At 40.9% G+C, this 23,940-nt stretch overlaps 1 protein-coding gene across 7 annotated transcripts in view; it reads right to left on the bottom strand.

Moving 5' to 3' along the window:
* MBOAT2 (membrane bound O-acyltransferase domain containing 2) overlaps window positions 1-23,897 on the bottom strand; it is a 156,899-nt gene extending 133,002 nt beyond the window's left edge. For 3 of the 7 annotated variants that reach the window (XR_004428545.1, XR_004428546.1, XM_033176610.1), the window contains exon 1: window positions 23,606-23,873. Coding sequence is in view for 1 of the 7 variants with exons in the window: in XM_033176610.1 (XP_033032501.1) it covers window positions 23,606-23,680 (75 nt within the window). In the remaining 6 variants the exon portion in view is untranslated. Of the gene's footprint in view, window positions 1-23,605 lie in introns of all 7 variants that reach the window. The other 4 variants (XM_033176614.1, XM_033176612.1, XM_033176613.1 and 1 more) reach the window with 4 other exon arrangements.
* Between the last annotated feature and the right edge of the window lie 43 nt (window positions 23,898-23,940).

Genomic DNA, 23,940 nt, shown 5'->3' with positions numbered 1-23,940 from the left:
ACAACAAACCCTTGTTTCAGCCCTGACCAAATAACCTCTGGCATTTACAACCTCTTTACGTCATAGTTTCTTAATATGAAAATAAGAATAATCCCTATCTGTACTTGTAGATTATGAAGTTTATAAAGAAAAAGAAAAACAAGCAAATATGCACTTCTGATCCTTTGAGTGACATGGTCTGCCTACCTGGCCACCTGGACTGAGGTGGAAAAGGTTCAGGGAGACAACTGGGAGAGCTCCAATACAAGGCAAACAAACAAAAAAAAAACAAAAACAAGTAAACAGGCAAGTGTTTAAAACGCAAAACAACCTTTTCATAAAATATTATAAATTATACCACTTCACATGCACCAACACGCCAAAATCAAAAAGATCGTAAGCGTTGACAAGAATGTAGAGAAACTGAACTCTCACACACCACTGATGGGAATATAAAATAGTACAGCCACTTTGGAAAACAGTTCCTCAAAATGTGAGACACGGTTATCATATGATCCAGCAGTTCCACTCCTAGGTATATACATGAGAGAACTGAAAACTTAAATCTACACAAAAACTTCTACAAAAATATTCACAACAGCATTATTCATAATAGCCAAAATGTGAAAACATCCTAAATGTCCATCAACAGATGGATAAAATGTGGTATATCCACATAATGAAGTATTATTTGGCAATACGAAATGCACACTGATATGCAAAGATAAACCTTGAAAACATCATGATAATGAAGGAAGCCAGACACAAAAGACCACATATTGTATGATTCCACTTGCATGAAACTGGGAAACCTACAGAGACTGAAAGTAGATGAGTGGTTGCTTAGGGCTGAGGGGTTTGGGGAAATGGGAAGTGACTGCTAATGCTATAAGGTTTATTTTAGTGATGAAAATGTTCCAGGTTAGACAGCAGTGATAGTTGCACAACTGAGTACATTAAAACCATTGAATTGTACACTTTAAATGGGTGAGTTGTATGGTACATGAATTATATCTTGATAAACCTATTAAAATATACTGTGCATTATCTTTACGTAATAATTATAGCTTTCAGCCATCGAATATGTCTTATCAAGATGAAATAAGGATATTCTGTCACCCCCAACAGCCCCATTCCATGTAATTTCACAAAGTCCTGTCACAGCCCCAGGCCCCAGGAACAAGAGTCTTCCCTAGGGCATTTCTGCCAGAGCCTCAGAGAAGAGGATGCTCTCCCTTCCCAGGATCACAAGTGGAGCTGGTTTCAAATGAGCTGCTTCTATGACAGGAGGGAATGGGCCAACACTCAAAGAAAAGCAGGATGAGAGAGGGAGTGGGGCAGTATGCTAAGGAGGGAGGGGGAAACAGGAAAGAAAAAAGGAGGGAAGACAGAGACGAAGAACACAGTGTTTATTGCTGGACTATCTGCATCCAGCCAGCCACGTTGGCTAGCTGAAGTGGGTTTCTGTAATTTGCTTTAGGGGTGTCCTAATATGTTACTTCATTACAAACTATTTCTCTATTTAACTGATGAACTTTCTAAAGATCTGTACCCAAAACTAAATCCCAGGTCTTTTTTATTTAAATAAAAAGACATATGAAACCTTGGAAAGAGCACACAAAACTCAATAGTTAATGAAGACAGACAGACTTAGATCCAAACACGAGTAGTGGGCTTACCTAAGAGACGCTGGGTACACACCACTCAACTTCCCCACACCTTAGTTACTTCTGTAAAGTGGGAGCGAACCCAGGTTTGGTTTCCTCTTGGATAGGCTGTTGTCCGGATTAAATGAGGTAACCCACGGCAGGGTCTCAATACAGTATCTGGCACATGAAAATGCTCATGTATGACCCACCAGTATGAGCAGTCAACTCATGATTTATCACAGACATATTTACAGCATAGGAAAGGTTTGTTTTTGAGCAAAGATAGTCTGAGTAAGATGAGTAGGTAAGACCTGAAGAAAGCTGTACCACACTTCACAAAAAAATATTTCTCATTCATTTGGGAAGCGTTATTCTTAAGGCATATTAGAAACTAAATTTAACAATGGTAAACAACAGCCAGAACCAAAAATGCTAATCCATAAAAATCAATTCCAGTTCTTTGTTAACCTTGTCCAATATATACTTTGGTCAGAGTAACTTCTTAGTCTTCCGTCTGTAATCACTTTTGGAAACCACTCCTCACTTGCAAATAGTCACCTCTAGACAACTGTTTAGATCGCTAAGCTTTCTTTGCTTCTATGACACTGCGTACTATTGCACCCACCTGGGAGAATTCCCTCTATCCATCTACCTCCAGTGGATATCACTAACTTAGCTCAGACGTAAGATCTCCCCAAAAGTGACCATGCAATCAACCCACCTCTGAGTTTATTCATTCAGTCAACAAAGATTTAGTAAGAACCTACTGTGTGCCAGGTACTGTACCCGGTGCTAGAGATGCAGAGGAGAATAAAACATGTACCTCTTCTCTGTGTTCTCATAAGGACCTGTCCCTTCCTCATCAGAACACAAACCACTCTGATTCCCAATTTCCTAATTACTTCTCCATAACCCCTCAGAGACACTAAGCAACCTGGGGGCAGGGACCATAGCAAATCTGATTTTCACTGTATCACACTGTTTTGAAGGAAAAAAATTGAAATAGAATGAGGTGTGTGAACAGAATAGCCACAGGACAACTATCTGCACGGTCAGAGAGACTCATGCGTAGCAAATTCTGAAGTGTGTAAAGGCACAGACTTTACAGGTCACTGAGACTCCCATCTGTGCAGAATACAGCCTGCCACTGAGGTCCTGACTGCATCTAGAGCTTGATCCAAATTATATGATACAGATATAAAAGTATATGATACAGATGTAAAATACATATTTATTTTCATAAATACATATTGTGTTTTCATTACAAATATATCTATATAAAGTAAGGAAGAATAAAACTGCACACAGATTAGCTAAAATGGAAATTTCTTAGGTGAAATGCACCAGTTCCATACTCAAACTACTATAACTCACCCGATATGAAATAGATAATTTAAATAGCCCTGTAACTGTTAACGAAACACTTTGGAATTTAAAATCTCCTAGAAAAAAACATCTCTAGGCCCAGATGGTTTTACTGGAGAACTCTATCAAATGTTTAAAAAAGAATTAATACCAGCTTTACACAATCCCTTCCAGAAAACAGAAGAAGGAATACTTCTCAATTCAATAAAGGGAGTGTTCCAGACTTAAGGAGACTAAAGAGACACGCGAACTAAATGCAACCTGTGATTCTAAACTGGATGCTGTTGCTAAAAAGGACTTTATGTGATAACTGGTAAAACTTAAAATCTGAAGACTTGATTATAGAAATGTATTAATTTCCAGGCCGGGCGTGGTGGCTCAAGCCTGTAATCCCAGCACTTTGGGAGGCCGAGACGGGTGGATCACGAGGTCAGGAGATCGAGACCATCCTGGCTAACACGGTGAAACCCCGTCTCTACTAAAAAATACAAAAAACTAGCCGGGCGAGATGGCGGGCGCCTGTAGTCCCAGCTACTCGGGAGGCTGAGGCAGGAGAATGGCGTAAACCCGGGAGGCGGAGCTTGCAGTGAGCCGAGATTGCGCCACTGCACTCCAGACTGGGCGACAGAGCGAGACTCCGTCTCAAAAAAAAAAAAAAAAAAAAAAAGAAATGTATTAATTTCCTAATTTTGATGGTCATTTTGAGATTACACAGAAGAATGTCCTTTTTTGTAGGAAATCTCACAAATGTATTCAGAAGTGATGGGGCAACGAGTCAGTAACTTACTCTCAAATGTTCAGGAAAACGTTCTCTAAACTGTACTTGGAACTTTTCTGTGAGTTTAATATTGTTTTAAAATAAAAATTATTTCTTAAAAAGATAATATAGGAAGATATCTTTATGATCTCAGCATATAGAAGACTTTCCTAAACTAAGTACAAAATATCACAAATCATGAATAAAATGTTATAATTTCAATCACATGGAAATTAAGAACTATGAATAGAATGTTATTAAGCTTTTAAAAGGAAAGAAATTCTGGCTTTTACGAAGTCCCATAACATACCTCCTATGTGAAAATACAAATGAACCTTGAAAACACATGCTACATGAAATTAAACCAGTCACAAAAAGACAAACACTATAGGTTTCCACTTACACTAAGTATCTAGAACAGTCAACTTCATAAAAACAAAAGGCCAGGTGCTGGGACATGGGGAAAACAGGGAGTTGCTTAATGAACATGCAACTTCAATTCTGCAAGATGAAAAAGTTCTGGGGATCTACTGCTCAACACTGTGAATATACTTATCACTACTGAGCTGTGCACTTAAAGATGGTTAAGATGGTAAATTTCATGTTTATTACCACATACATATAAACATTTGTGGTTAACATTACGAAGAAGGCAAGGAAATGATTAACACAATATTCCAGAAGTCATCCCTCTCTGGGATGGGGTCTAGAAAGAGCATGCAGGGAGCTGAAAGGGGTTTTCCTTAAGTTGCAGTGCAAGTGGCTGTCATCATCCTCTAAAAGCATACATTCTCTTGCAAATCTAATTTTTCAAATCAACTCCCCAGAAAAGGGAGGATGTACTAGTACAAAAAGCTCTAAAAATAAATAAAGAACTAGGGGGGAGGGAAGGGAAGAGAAAAAAACCCATAAATTCTTCCAGTATTATTAACTTAAAATTATCTTTTCTGAATAATAATGAATCAATTTCTACAACAACTTAAAGTTATAAGTGGTATCGGCCAAATTTTATTTAATTTTACATAACTACCTTCTAAATAGGGAGCCAAATAATATCAATCCTTCAGCCTCCCTATCTTCATTACCAGAACAGGAGGAGTCAGACAGGAAAGCCAGTCACCCCCACTGGTCTGAACGAGGGGAAGCAGAAAGAGGCGCTGAAGGCCAGCGTTCTCCTGGATAAAGAGAAAGAAAAGCTGGCGGCTACACAGAATGCAGCTTGTGCAGAGGCCTCCCACTCCTGACTAGTTTCCCTCTAAGAAAAAAAATGTAAGGCTCAAAATATATGCATATAGTTCCTTAGGGAAAAAAAAAAAAAACTAAAATGTCTAGTTCCTTTTCTCAACGGCTTTAAGACATGCAAATCAAATTCTTAATCTTCCACTGCTCAACTGGATATATTAGCTGAGACTTAGGTCAGACACAGACAGGTCACACTGATGCTGACTGAAAATCATCTACATTTTACCCTTTTTTCACAATGCTTTTAGGGGAAAAAAAAAGTTTGATTTAAATTTTTTTCATAATTCGAATCGAATTACCACAGGCTCTTTATTCTACCAAACTAAATTTTTATTCTGAAAATACATGGAATTCTTTAAAGATAAAATGTGTGACCCCCAAATAGAATATTGAGACCTGATCTATACCTGAACTCCAGATTCACATCTTCAATGGTCTACATGTTTATACCTCAAAGTCTAACAAGCATCTGAAACTTTACACAGCCCAAAGGAAAACCTTTCATATCCACCCCTTCCCATGCTCCAAAGCCACTTCTCTTCCAGTCCTCCCCACCCTCTCCCCTAGCTCCCCACAATTATCTGTCCGAGCTGCTTCGGCCAAAAACTTAGGAAGTGTCATCCTTGAGTCTTCTCTTTTTTTCATAACCACATTCAATCCACCAGTAAGTCATATCAGTTCTACCTTCAAGTAGATCCCAAATGAGGCCACTCTTCACCACACCCACCATAACCACCATCACCAAGCCTAGACTACTGTGATCACAAGGCAACTTCCCTCCCTGATTCAACTCTTGCCCTCCACACAGTAATGAGAGCTTCTTCAGAGGTAAACCAGAGTAGCTAATTCCTCTATTCAAAGCATCCACAGTTTATCCCTATGCATAGGCTGCTCAGAATGGCTTCTTCCAAAGAGGGCAATACAGAAAGTGGGAGTAAAAAGAGAAACTTTACAGTGGAGAAATCTGACAGACACTGCCTCAGCCAGGTAATCAAATTAACATCAAGAGTGATCAGTCACACTGAAAGTACACAGCCTTGGAATGATGTGATGAAAACAACACTTCATCTTTGTAGTCTTCCTCTCAAACACCAATAAGCACAGACTCATGAGAAAAACATTCGATAAATCCCACTGGAGAGATTCTACAAAATCCATGACCAGTAATCCTCAAAGCTGACAAGGTCACCAAAAAAAAAAGTAAAGTCTGAGAAACTGCCACAGTCTGGAGGAAGCTAAGGAGACACAACGACTAAATGTAATATGGGCCAGGCATGGTGGCTCACATATGTAATCCCAGCACTTTGGGAGGCTGAGGCAGGCTGATCACTTGCAAGACCAGCCTGGGCGACATAGTGAAATCCCCTCTCTACAAAAAATACAACATTATTCGTGCCTCGTGATGCACGCAGTCTGTAGTCCCAGCTACTCAGGAGGCTGAAGTGGGAGAATCACTTAAGCCCAAGAGGTCAAGGCTGTGGTGAGCCATGATCACATGACTGTACTCTAGGCTGGGGGCGACAGGGCGAGATTCTGTCTTTAAAAAAAAAAAAAAAAGAAAAAGAAAAAAAGGTAATACAGTAACCTGCATAAGATCCAGGAACACAAAAGGACTCTATAGACTGAATGTCTGTTTCCCCCCAAAATTCATATGTTGAAGTCCTCACCCCCAATGTGATGCATTTGGAGATAGGGCCTTTGGAAGTTAATTTGGATTAGATGAGGTTGTGAGGATAGGTAGGGCCCTGGCCTGACTGGATTAGTGCCGTTATAAAAAGAGACACAGAGGGCTTGCTCTCTCTTTCACCAAGAACACATCTAGAAAAGAGCATGTGAGCACACCCCCCAGGGGTGGCCATCTGCAAGGCAGGAAGAGAGCCCTCACCAGAACCCAACCATGCTGGCACCTGGATCTCAGACTTCCAGCCTCTGGATCTGTGAGAAAATAAATTTCTGTTGTTTAATCCACGCAGTCTATGGTTTTTGTTATGAAAGCTAACTAATACAGACCTTAACCTTAAGTAAAAACTAAAGAAATCTATCAAATAACATATAGAGTTTAGTCAACAATAATGTATCAATATTGTTTCACCAGCTATGACAAATGACCATCCTAATGAAACATGTTAACGAGAGGAAAAACTGGACATGGGGTATGTGGAAACTCTCTGTACTATCTTCACAACTTTCTGCAAATTTAAAACTATTTTAAAATTAAAAGTATATTTTCAAAAATCTCATGGCTTCCTATCATATTTATATTATGACCAAAGTCCTCCCAGTCTTTTCCACTCATCATCGAATACTTACACCTTGCTCACTCTGGCCTACCATGTTCACCTTTACTAGGGTTACACAGGATATGAGTTACGCAAGTGTACACATTTGTCAAAATTGGTCAAACTGCACAATTAACATCTACACATTTCACCATATTTAAGTTAGATTCAATTAAAATTTTTTAAATATATATGATTGCCAAATGAAAACGCTGATGACCTAAAAAGTACCCTTCAATTTGGCAGCTGAAAACACTCACATTTCTTTTGCTCTAGAATCTGGAGTTTGGACAAGGTTCAGCATGGATACCTCACTGTTTCTCTATTTGGCATAAGAGACTGGAATTATCTAAAGGCTTGCTCACTCACGTGTCAGACAGTGGATGCTGGCTGTCATCTGGACTTCAGCTGGGCCTGTAAGATCAAACACCTACACAAGGCATCTTTATATAACCTGGGATTCCTCACAACGCGGTGGCTGGGTTACAAAAATTTTATGTTCAGTATAAGCCCAATTTTGTTTCAACACACACACATACTCTAATATAAATATATTAACAAAAGTTGTCTCTGGACTAAAGGGTAATGGGTGGTTTTTTAATTTTCTATTTATACTTTTTTATTTTATAAGTTTCATATGGTAAAGATGTATTACTTTCTAAATCAGATGAGAAATATACAAACTAAATTCAGTTCCCTACTAGGGTATGTAACGTATTACTGAAAACACAAATGAAATTAGAAATGCAAAAATGTTAAATATATTTGCATGTTATAAGAGAAGAATTAGCTTTCAAACAGCAAAAACCTTATTAAGTACTTCATTTCACCTCCCTTTTTAAGGTATAGATGAAGTGAACTTTGGCTTTGTCCGTGGTTAAGCCCAAATCCCTGCTATTTTGCTTTGGTTTGGGTCTTGGCTTAATGTCTGCTTGCTGGTCATTTGTGGCATCCTTAAATTGGTGGAGGTCAGTGACCATCTGACAGCCTAAACTACCATCATTTCTGATCAGCAAAGTAACATCAAAAATACAAACAATGCATGTCATTCATATTTATTGTTACTATATGAACATCAACTTTCAAATACGTATAAACACTGTACAGCTACCTTGGAGTGTAAAGAATAAATGACTTTATATGATTTATATATTACTATTGTATCAGTTTAAATATTTATTACAAAAATAAAATACTATAACTGAGACTAGGGAAACAAATAAGTTAATGTGAGTATTGAGAAAGGGCTCATTATATGACAACTTTTAGAACATTAGATCCTTTGAGTCAAATTTTTAAAGAAGTCATTAAGAGATTCAATTATTTCACAATATATTATTTGCAAGCTTGTTTAGTGTGCCAACATTAAACAAAATAACCCTTACGAGCTGTATTTGATTTTGAGTTATTTAGTTCCATTCAAGTAATGAAAAACAGCCTTTTTCATGAAAAACCACTATCTGTGAATTCAGGAGAACAATTAGCTCTGACATCTCAACACTGCAAGGAGAAAAAAATCCTAAACTCATACATAATAATATCCATAATGAACCATACACAATAAAATATATAAAGGATATGAAGAAAAAAGGAAAGTGTTAAAGAAAATTGGAGTATCTAAAACATGTATTGTTCTCACTAATCAAACCTGAAATTAAGTCTTAGAATGTTTTAATAAGATAGTTCCTATTGTTTTGAATCTACGGAGGGAAACAAATGTTTGCAGAAATGATTACATGACATTGTTGATCATTTTCAGGAGTCGAAGACAAAGAAATCTTTGAGATTTGAGTGGATGATATTCAGCTTTAACTCAACGTTGATTTTAACACTATCATTGAGACATTTGACCAAAAATGTGTTTGATGAGCCCGTATCTCAGTGCAATTTTAGGTAACACATTTCCAGCATGCCACCTGCATCCTTCAGTTATGCTCCTTTCTCACTCCTGACACACCATCAGCCAGCTAACATCAAATAAGTCTACTGCGTCAAAAGAAATGGTATTATGGGCATGCCTCCTGGTTTCTATCACTGGCTCAACGGGATAATTTATGAGAACATGCTTATTATAAATTAGCCATTTTATTTTCAGTACATTTTAGTAAATAATGGAGGAAAAAAAAAAATATCTTCAAATAAGTACACCAACACTGCAAAACTCTAGAGAGGACAACACTTAGAAAGTGAACTTTCAAGATACGGGGCTGTATCATCCCAGGAGAGCTAGAAATGTTCAATCACAAGCCCATGGATTTCACAGAAGACTGAGGGTTACTGACGCCTAATGTACAAATACGCAGTTGTTCATAAGCCAGTCATGTGAAAAAAGAATAGGAAGCGTCCAATTCTCTGAAAGGTAACCACGAAGAAATGGGCTTACCACTTCTGGGTTACTCCAGAAAGTTTGCACGCACGTAAACGACAAACTCTCTAGCAACTACAACTACCCAGAAATGAAACTGGCTGCCCTAACGAAGGGAGCAAGCTCTGTACCAGCAGAAGTGTTCAAGTACAAACCAGATAACCACCACCTGATAAAATTTTATTTCACACAAGCAGTTTGCACAAAAGGTACAATGGCAGACATGGCTACCATTTATAGAGTACTCATTACACACTACACTCCTGTGCACACAGATAAACTCACACAGCTTGTAAGGGATGCTACATTGCAGAACCAAAACTGGAATAGAGGTTGACTCCTGAATCCATGATCTTAGTCACTATAATCTAAATATATGAAACACGTTTGTTTTTTCATTTGCTATATCATCCAACCCTGCCAACTCGACCCTCTGCTCTCTGAAATTTGAGGCTTAGAAAAAAGCCTGGCAATCAATACATACTGAATGAGCTAAGCTGTCCCTTCTTTACACTGCAGTTTCCTTAACTAGAAGTTGCACCTTTGCTACAGGATTCCAAGAAAATTTATACTTTCTCCTTCATTTCACAAGGGCTAAACTCCAATATCACACATTTATCAAATCTGGAGATAGAGACAAAATAGGGAAAGTAGTTAAATATTTTTATATTATTTTCTAGTGGTTCCTGCTTTCAATAAATTACAAAAAGGAAAGCAATCCAAGCCCAGCCTCTGGCACTATTCCAGTCTTTTCTGTCTTTGCTGACATGGTACCAACATCCTTTTATCTTTAATATACTATTTTAATATTAATTTCTAAGAATTTTTTAATCTACTGAAGCATTTTCTACCCAATGCAATATTCATTCAAAAATTATTTAACAGATCACTTTATAATCCTATAAAGTAAAACTCTGAGTCTATGCCAAAAACCTTCTTGGAATATTTCTCCATTAATTTATATTTCTTATACCTTAAAAAGAAACTTGAGTCCTTAGAAATGAATTCCCTCAATTCATATAAAAATTGCAACAATACTTAGAATTAATTTTGATTAGTATATCAGAATTTCCATTCAAGTCTAATAGACAGCTGAGGCTCAATGTTTGATGCCAAGTTTACCAAAATTTTCCTTTACTATGTGGCTTTAAAAGTATTTTCCAAGAACAAAAGGTGAAGACATAACTAGTCTCATTGTACAGGAAATATACAAGGGCTATAATTACAGCACCCAACATTATAAGCTTATACTAAGAACCCCTTAACTATCTCCAAAGATACTAAGTACTAGTTCAACAAACCTCTGCCTTGTCCTCTACCTTCATCTTCTTGGCTCTACTTGCAAACCAAAAATCTCCGTCACTGCTATTCTTGGGATATAGCTAATAAGAACAGCTGTGTCAGTCCTAGTATTAGAAAAGGCATGCTGACACTCACAGTGAAGCACACTGCAGATTAAACCTAAACTCCAAAGCTGATAACTCCAGAGTTATCACAAAATAACACATTTTGGCCAAAAATCAATACACATTCTAGAAAAACAAAAAACTGACAGGGACTTATCAAGACCTTTCCAAGTATTACTTTATTCCCCTCCAGCTAGACATTTATTTTAATGTCACATACCATAAAATAGCCTTGACAACGTAAACCAATTAATAATAGCAATACTGGATCTGCAAAAAGAATAAAATGCTAGTAGTGTGAAATTCCAACCTTCCACTGTAATGGGGTATTAACTTTCAAGATTATTTCCAAGATGTGATCTTCTCCAAATGAAAAGAACTAGTCAGATAAAATTTGAAACTCTTTCAGTCAATTTAAGGATGAAATTACTAAACGGTGAAATATAAGAACTGTATCTTCAACTACTGTTTGACATGGTTTCCAAGCATTCTGTAGTCCTCAGTGCCCTGCTCTGGTTATAATTCCATTTGTGAATGCTCCTTTTAAGTCGCAGAACACAAGTGTACTTCAGATGGACTGAATACCATAAACTGTAACAGAAACTGTTACCTAACTCCTGGTGGCCAATCAACTAAATCTAGCCTTAGATGTGTTATCAGGGCTCAAAAAGGAGAAAACTTAAAATTTTACCCAAAATTTAAAAAATCCTATTTTCACAAAAAATCAAAATTTCCATCTTCCCTTGACAAATCAGCTTTGGTCGCATCAAGCCAACATTCCTTTACGGTCGCCATTAGCAAAAGTGAGTAGGTGCTTTCCCTTTGAACTGGGCATGGGCTTTCGGACGGTCATGCTGTCCACACCTCAGAAAACCCATGCATCTGCCTTTCCATTTATGTTCCTTCCCTGGTACCCTCCAGACATCTGAACTTGGAATTTATGTTGGGATTAGCTATTTCACCTAACCTCACGATCCGGTCAGCTAAGCAACACCATACAATCAACAAAAACTCCCAGGGCTTGTTGATAAAATGTACTTCTGGTCTCAAGTCACTTTCTGTCTACAATTAATTTCTAGACCTTTATTGCAGGTCTTTACATCTATCATGAAATTTAATATTGTTAAATTAGATAAATCCAATTTTACTTACTATTAATTGAGCACCCAATAGATAAATAGTTTTGTAACTACTTGTTATGTAACAGGCAGCACCTCTCTCCATTCGTTCTTTTTGTTTGTTTTAAAATAGAGACGAAGGTCTCGCTACATTGCCTGGGCTGGTCTCAAACTCCTGGACTCAAGGGATCCTCCTGCCTTGGCCTCCCAAAGTGCTGGGATTACAGGCATGAGCCACCATGCCCAGCCTCTGCATTGAGTTTTAACAAGGAAAGCATCACTTAGATGTTTTTCATGTATACATTGTAGTTTCAGCTATAATTTAGTTTCAAAAAGAAAGTTAAAAGAACCAGAATGTTTTGTTTGTATAAGCAGGGAGCTATTTTATTTTAACATACACTATACATGAAATTGAACAATTTAAATATATCTAAAATTATACATTATGTATCACTCTGACCTTCCACTAACACACCTAAGTCTGGGCACAGAAAATCTCCAAAACCTAAAAAAGTTTCTAAGAGATGATGGATTAAAATGGGATGCTACATCTTTGTCCAATGCCTAGACAGAAGCAAGGCACGCTGGTCAGAGCCCGGGACTTCCCAGAAGAATGTGGTCCACAGGGTTGGCAGCTGGCTGGTCGCCTGGCTCAGCAGAGCTTTCCCCACTCCACAGGGACACGAGTTTACCTGTTCCTTTGAGCTGCTCTGGGAGGATCTATCGATGACTCATCCGCTGCTGCCCAAAAGTCAGGCTTCCCTGGACTGGATGGATGGTTGGAAGACATGGAGGGTGGGTGAGATATCCCAAAGGAGTCTTTCTAGAGGGCCCTACTAGAGGGACACTAAAAGTGGCAGTCCTTTGTTCCCCATCGATAAAGACAATTGTGCAACTGCAGGCTTCTTTTATCTGAATCTCTTGATTAAAATGCTCATAAAGCTTTTTCCAACCACACCTGACACTGTAATCATCCAGCTGAAAGTACTGGTACCTCTCAGAGTTATATTCAATTGTTTTTGAATAATCCAGCCAAAATCCCCCAAAATTCTTCAATGCTTTGCATGTCTCCAGCCTCCTTTTAAGTAACCCATTTGAAAAAGGTTTCTATCGCTCACTTCTTACCTAAGAGAGACCAGCTGTGCAGTCCTTCAGTGAGCTTAACCACCAAAGGCATCAGAATGCTCAAGACTCCACAGCGGTAAGAGGCACAGACCAGCTGCAAGAGAAAGCAGCTACAGAATGACCAGAAGCTCAGTCTGTGTAGAAGCTTGTCGGCCAGTGAAGTGAGTATCCGCAGATTCCCCAGCCCCTAACCTGCCTTCTACCTAGCCCAGGAGGCGTGAGTGCCAGTGAAAGACAGGAAAAGTGCACAGTTACCAGGAAATGTCCCCTGGGAACACCCAGCACCACCCCACCAGACAGCACCTCTCAGAACCTGGCCTTTCTAACTTCCTCGGCAGAACCTGGCCCTCTCTACCAGGCTAAGTGCTCCAAGGCGCTGTGGTGTTATAAGTCTGAAAATCACTGCATTCAACTGCAGTAACTCCGCTGTACCCTGTGTCTTGTTCACCACCTGGCATATATGAGACATTCCACTTCTTGTAAAATGGATGACACAGTACACTCTCCTAGGCTCTGAAAAATGTGAAGACTTAAACAGCATGGTGACCTCCTCAGCCCCTGGAAAAGCACTTAAAGTCAGTAACACCCAAAGCACCAGGTTCTGACTCTGTGTGCATCGTCTTCTCAGTGCTAACCACAACTCCGTGGGGAGGGACCCACTATGTGCCCTATTTGATAGACAAGGAAACTGAAGCGAATAAAAGATCAGCACCTTGCCAAGAGCACCCAGCTAACAAGCGACAGTCAGAAGCTGAGCCAGTCTATGTTTCATCACACCAGCCCTGCGGACTCCAAACATGCTCCATGCCAAGAATGGTCCTAGGCAGACGGGACACAAAGATGAGTAAGTGGAGATCCTTATTTTTAAGGAATTTAGTTTGGGAGGGAGACTTGTAAAGCAAGCCAAAAAAAATTCAATGCTCCAGGTATTATCAGAGTAGAATACAGTGAAAGTGGGGCATGAGGGGACTCTTCAGAGGACCCTAATCAACAGGGCGGCCCAGTCACCTGGAAACATCAGGCACTCTTGCAGCACTGCCTCCTGGAGTTGGAGGGGTACTCACACATGACAAGGAGTCAGTGGAGAGGGGTGAGTACCCCGCATGGGATCTTGCCATTAACTCTTTCCTAAGAAAGACAGAAAGACTGGATGATACTGGGCTTCTGCGGTACGGAAATGGGACACGCTGGTTAGTCCAGAGCAAAGGCAAGAGGCGGATCAGGACTACCGGGGGCCTCTCTTCTCTCAGTCCTTCTCCAGAATACTGGCCTCATGACATAAATGCTGCATGGGATACGAGACAGCTGTGTGAAGGCGTCCCAAGTCATGGGTCCACCTGGGATGCCTGCAGCCTGAGGCTGAAGTATTACAAATACTTAGGGCATGTAGGTGTAGTATGCATGAACACATGATGCACACAAGATACCCAAAAAGGGAGGAAAGGATGAGCAAATCTTAAAACGCTTCATTAAGGAGGCACAGGCTTTAGCTGACTATTGAAAACTATGGATCTGCCAAGCCAGAAAGTGTGGCAGGGATTTCAAGAGGAAACAGCTTAATCAAAGGCAAGGAGTAAAAAGACAGAAAATGTATCGAGGAGCATTTTAAGTAATTGAGTATGGAAGTACTTTAAGAAGCAGAAAGCCAGGATTGAAATTCCAGCTCGCCACTTCTGCATACATCGCTCTAAGCAATTTACTTGGCATGTGTGGAAAGAGTGTGAGAGTCTGCCAGGGGTCGGGGGTTGAATAAGCCATCCTTCGGAGGGTCTAAGCCTACCCCCATCAGACAGAGGCTCTCAAAGGTAAGCTCACAGTAAGAAAAGAACTGCCACATAGTCCAGCAATTTCACTACTGGCTGCAGTGAGCTGAGATTGAGCCACTGCACTCCAGCCTATCTCAATCAATCAATCAATAAAATTTTTAAAGGAGGGAAAAAAGAATCACATGGAGCAGGCTCTCTCATAGAGCAGGCCAAAAGGGATACTTGGCCCAGGCCTCCCATTCGGGGAGGACCCCAAATGTAGACTGTCAACATTTCTACACATGGGATTATACATACAGTCACCAGAGATGCAGTGACAGGATTGAAGGGAGATGTGTACATCATCCAACTTCAGTCTTGTCTTGTTTCAGGGCCAAATTGCCTAGAGTAGAGTCCACTATGAATTTTATTTTTCCCTTGTGACTATATTGTCAATAGCACAATTATACCGCCTTATATTTTGGCGAGTACACGTTAATGTGTTAAATATAAACATTTTTTAAAAATACATTCCATTTTAATAAACTTTTAATAATACGAAGAGCTTAAAAACTTTGGTCCAAGTCTCTTATCTGTGATGGTGGCGGGAGGTGGGGGGAAGGAACCCTGTCAAAAAGGCAGACTCCCTGGCCCTCACTGGGTGTAGCCTGAGTAGAGCCTGGGAATGTACTTTAGTAACAATTCCCAGTGATTTTTGACACAAGTGGTCTCAGAGCCACACTTTAAAAAAGCACCACAATGGCTCGGCAACACGGAAGCTGTGAAGAGTTTTAAGCAAGGAAGTAACTGATGCATGCTGCGTGTCTCAACATTTGCCACTGGATTCAGCTCCGAGTATCAGAGACAGAAGCCTGATTATAATGGTTTTAAGAGTGAACTGGAGGCCGGGCGCGGTGGCTCAAGCCTGTAATCCCAGCACTTTGGGAGGCCGAGACAGGTGGATCACGAGGTCAGGAGATCGAGACCATCCTGGCTAACGTGGTGAAACCCCGTCTCTACTAAAAAATACAAAAAACTAGCCGGGCGAGGTGGTGGGCGCCTGTAGTCCCAGCTACTCGGGAGGCTGAGGCAGGAGAATGGCATAAACCCGGGAGGCGGAGCTTGCAGTGAGCTGAGATCCGGCCACTGCACTCCAGCCCAGGCAACAGAGTGAGACTCCGTCTCAAAAAAAAAAAAAAAAAAAGAGTGAACTGGAATTAGGAAATCAACTATTCTTTCAAAATGTATGACTAAGAAGAAAGAGACAAAATAAGAATGTGCATAAAGGAGTCTGACAACGGGTTTTTTATTTGTATTCATCGGGTAGAGAAATAAGTAATACTGAAGCAACCCTAACGTTCTGGATTGTATTTAAACACCCCTTCAGATCCACTCTCCTCTGTATTCTGTGCCCCCAAAGCACCAACCTGTCCTCTGAAGTAGACTCCAGCAGGAGACGAGAGGATGGGAGAAGCAAAAGGCAGGGGCATGCTCTCCCCGCTGCAGCCCTCACTCAGCTTCGCTGGAGGCTGACTGAGTCCTTCAACTGGAGGCCATCGCTCTTCCTCCCCTGCTGCGAAGAAGTCCCTGCTCCACAGCCACTATCTTGGGGTTCTGCTCCTTCCTTCCCCCTTGACCCTCCATGTCTAGTACAGCTGGCTTGGGAACTTCGCTATTCCTTGCTATTTCTCAAGACCTGCCCACATCTTTGTAAATAGCTCTTTAAGTTACCTGGTTGCCTTAGTTACCTACTTCAATCTGTCTCTCTTACCAGAACCCTGAATGATACATACAACATTAAGCAGAATGCAAATGCCAGAACAATGCCAAATCCAAAATACTCTCGTGGCTCAAATAAGGAAGTGGTCACATCAGATGGGATTCAGAAAAAGATTCGTATGGAAGGTGCAGTGGATACAGGAAGGATGGTTAGGATTGGGAAGCCATGGTAGAAGGGGCATGTCACCAGTGCCTGTTCCCATCTCCTGAATCCTGAGCCTACCTTTCCACCCATCAGCTGCCCCATTTGCCACACACTACATACTGACAAAAGCCTGCTTCAATCACTCATAGCATGCATAAAAATCATTAAAAGAGACCACTCTGCTGAGGGTAATATTTATGGCTGGTTTTATTTTAAAGGAATCTTACCAAGTGCTATCCTTGTAGAGTCCCACCTGTTAAACCAACTGGAGCCAAAAGCTGAGTATGAGTTGTTTTATTTCCCTGGAAAGTTGGTCCTGATGGACCCAATAAACAGACATGAGGGCTATTTGCACCTACAGAGGCAGTAACAACATAGGAAGCATTTTTAAAGCAGGGAGACAAAGAGGTCTTGAGCAGTGAGGAAGCAGAAAAACCACTTTTGACTCCAAATTCAAAACTAGATTTTAATCCTAGTTTAATCACTGTGTGGGCATATGACCCAACCCAAGCCTTGTATTTCCGTCCCTAAAAAGGAAGTCCTAAAGATTAAAAATGAAATACATATGAACAGATGTTAACTTCTCAAAAGAAAAACATAAATTCCAGAAATTTGATAATTTGTAAAGAGGAAGAAACTGTGCATCGAACATCTACTAGAGGCCTGCCATTTTACAAAGATTACGGTTTCAATCTTCATGATAACCTACAAGTAAGTACTACTACTACTTATTATCCTTATTTTACAGATAAGGAAATCAGGGCTTAAAGAAAAACATAGTGTTTTACCAAAGAGCACAAGGCTGGCAGAGTCTGGCTGCCAACCTAATCATGCCATTTCCACTATACCACTGCCCTACTACTTCCTCTTAGTGAAGGACAATGAAATACAGGGAGACCTATATTAGCTGCAGTTGTTGTCAGGGCTTGTGGTATTTTGCTTAGCTGCTCTGAATTAAACAGAGGGGCAGTTTCAACTCTCTTTACTATTGAAAACATCTTCAAAATTTAGTAGTTCACTTTCTTCCTTTAAATTTGTATTTATTTTCTCTCCAACTTGGTCCAAAAAGAATTTGGGCAGCTTCATCAGTTAATAAGACAAACAGAGAATCATGGAACTTTAAAACTAAGACCAACACACACAGAGGAGGAAACTCATTCATGTACAGTAACATATCTAAAACTGTTAACTGACAGGGGCAAAAATACAGATTCGAGATTCTCAGTCCCATATGCCTTCCTGATGAGAAGGAATCATCCACAGCAGACTGTCAGGATTTTCATGCTCTCATGATGAAGACTAATGCTCATTATGAGTGTAAAAGTAGACAGACAAGAGATAAGAATTAAATATTTATGTTCTAAACCTAGAGCATTCAAATGGCAAGTTGAAAATAAATCTTTGATCTGCTTGTTTTGTTGCCATTCATTCACCTTCCCTTCCTAAAAATCACACTCTTAAGAAGGCTCAATACTGAGAACTTCACCTGTTTCTTCACCTATGAAATGGAATTCATCATAGTACAGACCTGCAGGAAGATTAAAGAAGTGAATATTTTAAACTACTCTTTTCCCTAACATCAACTTCACTTCACTGGTTATCTATACAGTGCGGCAGGGGGAATATACAGAAAAGATCAGTCAACGAACTATCCAAAAAGGAAACAAAGATCTCGTAAGCCCACAATGCTTTCTCTCCCTTACACACATCATTATTTTCCCTGTGTCAACCACAACCCCTAGCCCTTCAGTGTTGACTTCAGGCACCTTCAGTTGCTCTCCACCTTTCCCTCCAAAAATATGATCTAAAATAACGATCTACCAAAAATATTTGCCGCACATTATTAAGACTATAAACTAAAATTGACCTTTTTTATTCAAATAGTAAATACCATACATGCATGCACACACACCCGGGAAGCTAAATACTTCAGGCCTTGAACTTTATCTGACTTCACAAGTGCTGTGAGGATTTGATTAAATAATATAATCGGTGTGAAACAGCTTTGAAAACTGTATTGTTAGACATTATAATTATTATCTGACTTTGCAGGATTAGTAACATATAACGGTTCCTCCTTCCCTTTCCCCCTCCAAACCTTTCAAAAGATCCTGAGTCTCCATCTTGCCCCTCTCCCTGCCCAGAATTCAGCACATTATCTCTAAAACAATGACCCCTGTCCCTAAACACGGCTGCTCAATGACTTTATACAGGCCAGTTTCATCCCTAACTGGCCTTCTGCCAAGTATGCCATCCTGGATATCACATCACTAGAGAAATTTACTCTAGTTTCATAGCAGTAATTACAGCATCATGAGAAATAAGGACAGAAAATGGTTAAAAAGGCAAGAAAGAGGTGGGAGGGAGGGAGGAAGAGGGAAAAGGCTGGATAGCAACCTCAGTCTGGTAACCGGGAGTTAGGCAAATCAAATGTAATAGAGTATAGGGTATGTTAAGATTGAAAAATAAAAACACTCTAAAAAATAGGTTGATCTGGGATATTTAATTATTTTCTTGTTTCATTTTGGTACTCGCTTTCGAGTCTTAAAAATCCAGCACATCAGCAACTATTAATAATAAAGAACACAGATACCTTCAGTGATTCCTGATGTCGTCTAAATAGCACATTTGAGCCTTTTCTTGGCACAGCTCTTTCTCAGTACAATTCCCTCCTCAAAACCCACTCTTCATACATTCCTTTAATCATAACCACCTACCAAACATTACCCTAGAAATAAAGTCATCTGGAAAACAAGGCCTAGAAAGGCAAACATCAGATGCCGGATACTTCCTATCTTAAAGCATCATGTAACCTCACTTAATAGATTCTATATTTTTATTAAAATTTAAGGCCTACTGAACAAATACTATGGCTACCTAAATTCCAATACTTCTGGAATTCTCAGTAAAGATCAAACAGCCCAGGAGTCTACGGCAAAGTCTTTTGCTTCTTTTCCTTCCCTGGCCTCAGCCTAACCACAAAACACTCCTCCTTTCTGCTACCTTGCCCTGCAAGGTGCATTCTTACATTCCATGCAGACCCATAATTTCTATCATCTCATAAATTCCACACTTACCTAGTAAAAAGTCAATTGTTTTTCTTACACTAAAATCCTTTTCTTCCTCAGACATCAAACAACTGCTTTTATAATTTCCTAATTTTTCAAAACATTGTTAATTAGCACATACCAAATTAACATACTAACAAGTTGTATTTTTACACTTTTCATTTCCTGATTTGTCTTTTTCCTGTTGAACCACACTATCCGATTATAACAAATTCATAAGCCTTCTCTCAACTTGGAATAAATTATTTACATTATAAAAATTTTCTATTTTGCTCAATTTAAAAATAATGGATAAATGACTTCAGTCATCCAATTTTACAAAATTGAGATTTAGTTATTCCAACGGCTTCATCAACAAGAAAGTCAACTTTTAAGTGCTTCAAAGAAACAATTTATTATCACTATGAAAAATTAATCCAGTATTTTAAAGCCTTGCTCAAAGAGAAAACAACTCAAAGTACAGTCACGTGTCACTAAATGATGGGGCTATATTCTGAAAAATCATTAGGTAATTTTGTTGCTGTGCGGACACCATAGTGTACTTACACAAACCTAGATGGCATAGCCTGCTACACACCTAGACCAGAGGGTACAGCCTATTGCTCCTGGGCTACAAACCTATACAGCAGCATACTGTACTGAATACCATAGTAACACAATAGTAAGTATGTATCTAAACATAGAAAAGGTACAGTAAAAATACAGCATAAAAGATTTAAAATGGTCCAGCTGTATGGGGCACTCACCATGAAGGGAGCCTACAGGACTAGAAGTCGCTCTGGGTGAGGGAGTAGTGTGTGAATGCGAAGGTCCAGGACTTTACCGTACACCACTGTAGACTTCATAAATACTCTACATTTAGGCTACACTGAATTTATAAAATACATTTTCCTTTCTTCAATAATAAATTAACCTTGGCTTACTGTAACTTTTTTACTTTATTAACTTTTTAATTCTTTTATAATAACAGCATAAAACATACACTGCACAATTGGACAAAAATATTCTTTTTGTATATCCTTATTCTATCAGCTTTTTCTACTAATTTTTTTTTAATTTAAAAAATGATTAAAAACTAAGACACAAACACACACACCAGCCTAGGCCCACACAGGATCATTAACATCATTGTCTTCCACCTCCACAGCCTGTGCCACTGGAAGGTCTTCAGGGGCAATAACACGCATGGAGCTGCCATGTCCTATAATAACAATGCCTTCTGGAATATTTCCTGAAGGCCCTGCCTCGGACTGTTCTACAGTTAACTTTTTTTTTTTTTAATAAATAGGAGTATACTCTAAAACAACAATAAAAAGTATAGTAAATACACAAAGCAGTGATGCACTTAGCATTATCAAATATTATGTACTGTACCTAACTGTGTAGTTTTATACACAATGTGCTAGATTTCTATAGGACTGGCAGCACAGTAGGTTTGTTTACACTGGCATCATCACAAACACCTAAGTAATGCGTGGTGCTACGACATGACAATGACTGCAGCTTCACTAGGCAATGGAAATTGTTCGGCTCCATCATAATCTTATGGGACCACCATCAGACATATGGTCTGATGACCAAAATGTCACTATGCAGTGCATGACTGTGCTACACAAAGTCAGGGTTACATATGGCTATACAAATTTAGAGTAGTCCCAACAACTTAAGACCTTTAGCTAATAAAGAAGGATGTCAAAAATTTTAAGTCCTGTCACTTTCCCTTGATTCTCCTGATTATTTCAGTACTGAAAAGAACTTTCTCTGGATGCTTAAACGAGTTCATTAATATAAAATCACTTTAAAAAGTTATAAGCATTATATAAATGAATAGGTATCATTAGCATATTTAAGAAAATATTTCAGCAGAGCAGGGACAGGTAGGGCTACAGCAGACATGGAGTGAAAGGGAAAGAAAGGGGGGAGAGAAAAAGAGAACGTGAATATGTGCCCATCTCTCTGAAAGAAATGTAAGTGTATACACCTATCTCCCTTGTTCCTCATCAGCAAGGAACTTTTCAACAGACACCCACCCTGCATTTGCTGATACACCGGAAGCAGCCTATTTCAGGCAGGAGTGTGACACGCTAAAAGGTCATACACTGCACACCAGTGTGGAAACGTCAGCCAGAATCCTCCGCAGGGCAGAGAGGATGAAAAACCCTAAATTCTGGTCAATTTATTAATAAAGAGAGAAGAATATTTTCTTCAATTACACGATCAATTTCACTACCATACTTTATTAGCAAGACACACATTAGAACTGTTGTTCAAGAAAGGTGGGGGATAGGTACTTTACTATCAACCAGAAGTTATGACTGCGATGTGGAATTTCAACACAAGCCACAATTGTTTAACACTCCTTCGACATACTTAAGGCGACTTTATTTAAAACAGTAAAGCACAAAGCAGCTAGTATCCTAATGTCAGGTTTCCAGCTTGCTGCTATGGAAAGCCGTCTGGACAAGAAGGAATCCCAGATCGAAATGAAATCCCTGAAGACTAAATGACAGCAGCACCTTCAAGTTCAAGACAGTGAACCTGTATCCAGTGTGAAGTGCAAACACTTCCAGGTTAAGTACACTTGAAATAATTGTAAGCAAAATTTCCAAAGTTAACTACTTTTAGCCTGGGGCTACAGCAATCACCTAACTATACCCCCGCCCGCCCCCCAGCCCCATTAACAACTTCCCTAAATCTCACTCTCACAACAAAACACTTCCAAACTTTCTTTTCTCAGTAAAAATGGCGCTGCTTTTCCCATCACAATGCTGTTTATTTCTCTGTAATCCTTAGGCCCTTTAAACCATCAAACTCGATCGGCCTCATTTAAATGCCACCCTTCCCTAGACACTGTCAAAAGCTTTTTTGACGGTTGAGCAAGGAGGTAAGGCGGTTGCATCAATCTACAGGGTTGCCACTTTCTCAGCTAGAATCCTGGGATTAACTCCCTCTGACTTTTCTTCAAAACCTGTCTGCCTTCCCCCAAACTGTTGCCTCTGTCTCTCTTAAGCCACAATCCAACGCAAACTGTCCCCAAAGTGCAGTAGCGCTTAAGCCTCTCCGGGCCCCTAGCACCCATCGACGCCGTCTCTAAGGCACCCAGCACACCCAGACCCATTCATCAGCCTCTCCGGGGTCGCTCAGAGGCGCGCGCGGGGCAGGCAGCACCACGCCGGGCTCACCAAAGCGCAGCCTTCCGCACCCTTTCTACACCCCAGTCCATGCGCACCGGGGTCTGCTCCGGGACCCGACCCCTGAATCCGAGCGCCGCTGCCGCGGAGGGCAGGGACCGCATGCACACCCGCATGCCCATACGACCACCTTCCCCGGGGGCTGTCGCCGGCAACAATGACCGGCCCACCCCCGCCAGGCCCGGGGCTGGGGGCGCACCGACGAGGGAGGGGGCTCTGGGACAATAACCGGCTTGTTGCCCCCTCCCTTCCAGGGAGCGGCGGGCAGGGGGGCAATGGGCGCCCGGCCCCCCAGCCCCCACCCTCCTCCCGGGCCCCCGGTCGGGTGGCACCGCGGCAGGGAGGAGGGGCGGCGAGGGCGCGACGCCCGGCGCCAGGGCGCCTCGGGGTACCTGGTCGATGGGCAGCTGCACGGCGTTGCTGAGGGGCTGCAGCAGGGTGGAGCCCGTGGTGCTGGTGGTGGCCATGACCGGGCCTCGGCGCTCCGGCCGCCCGCGCCGCTCGCCCGCTCGCGCTGTGCCGGGCGACGACGAGGAGATGGGGATGCAGCGGCGCGCCCGCCCCTGGGCCGCCCGCGGTCTGAGCGCTGAGCGGGGAGGGCTGGGGAGGGGCCGGGGGCGGCGCCCGGCTCGCACCTCCCCCTCCGCCGCCACCGCCTCCCGCGCCTGTCGCCCCCGACCGCCCTGCACAGGCGCGGCCCCTCCTGCCGTGGCCCCAGTCGTCCCCG

Source organism: Trachypithecus francoisi, unplaced genomic scaffold, assembly GCF_009764315.1.
Source record: "Trachypithecus francoisi isolate TF-2019V2 unplaced genomic scaffold, Tfra_2.0 Lachesis_group17, whole genome shotgun sequence".
Taxonomy (NCBI): Eukaryota; Metazoa; Chordata; class Mammalia; order Primates; family Cercopithecidae; genus Trachypithecus; species Trachypithecus francoisi.
Note: the sequence above shows the minus strand (reverse complement) of the source record. Positions and strands in the feature narration are given on the sequence as shown.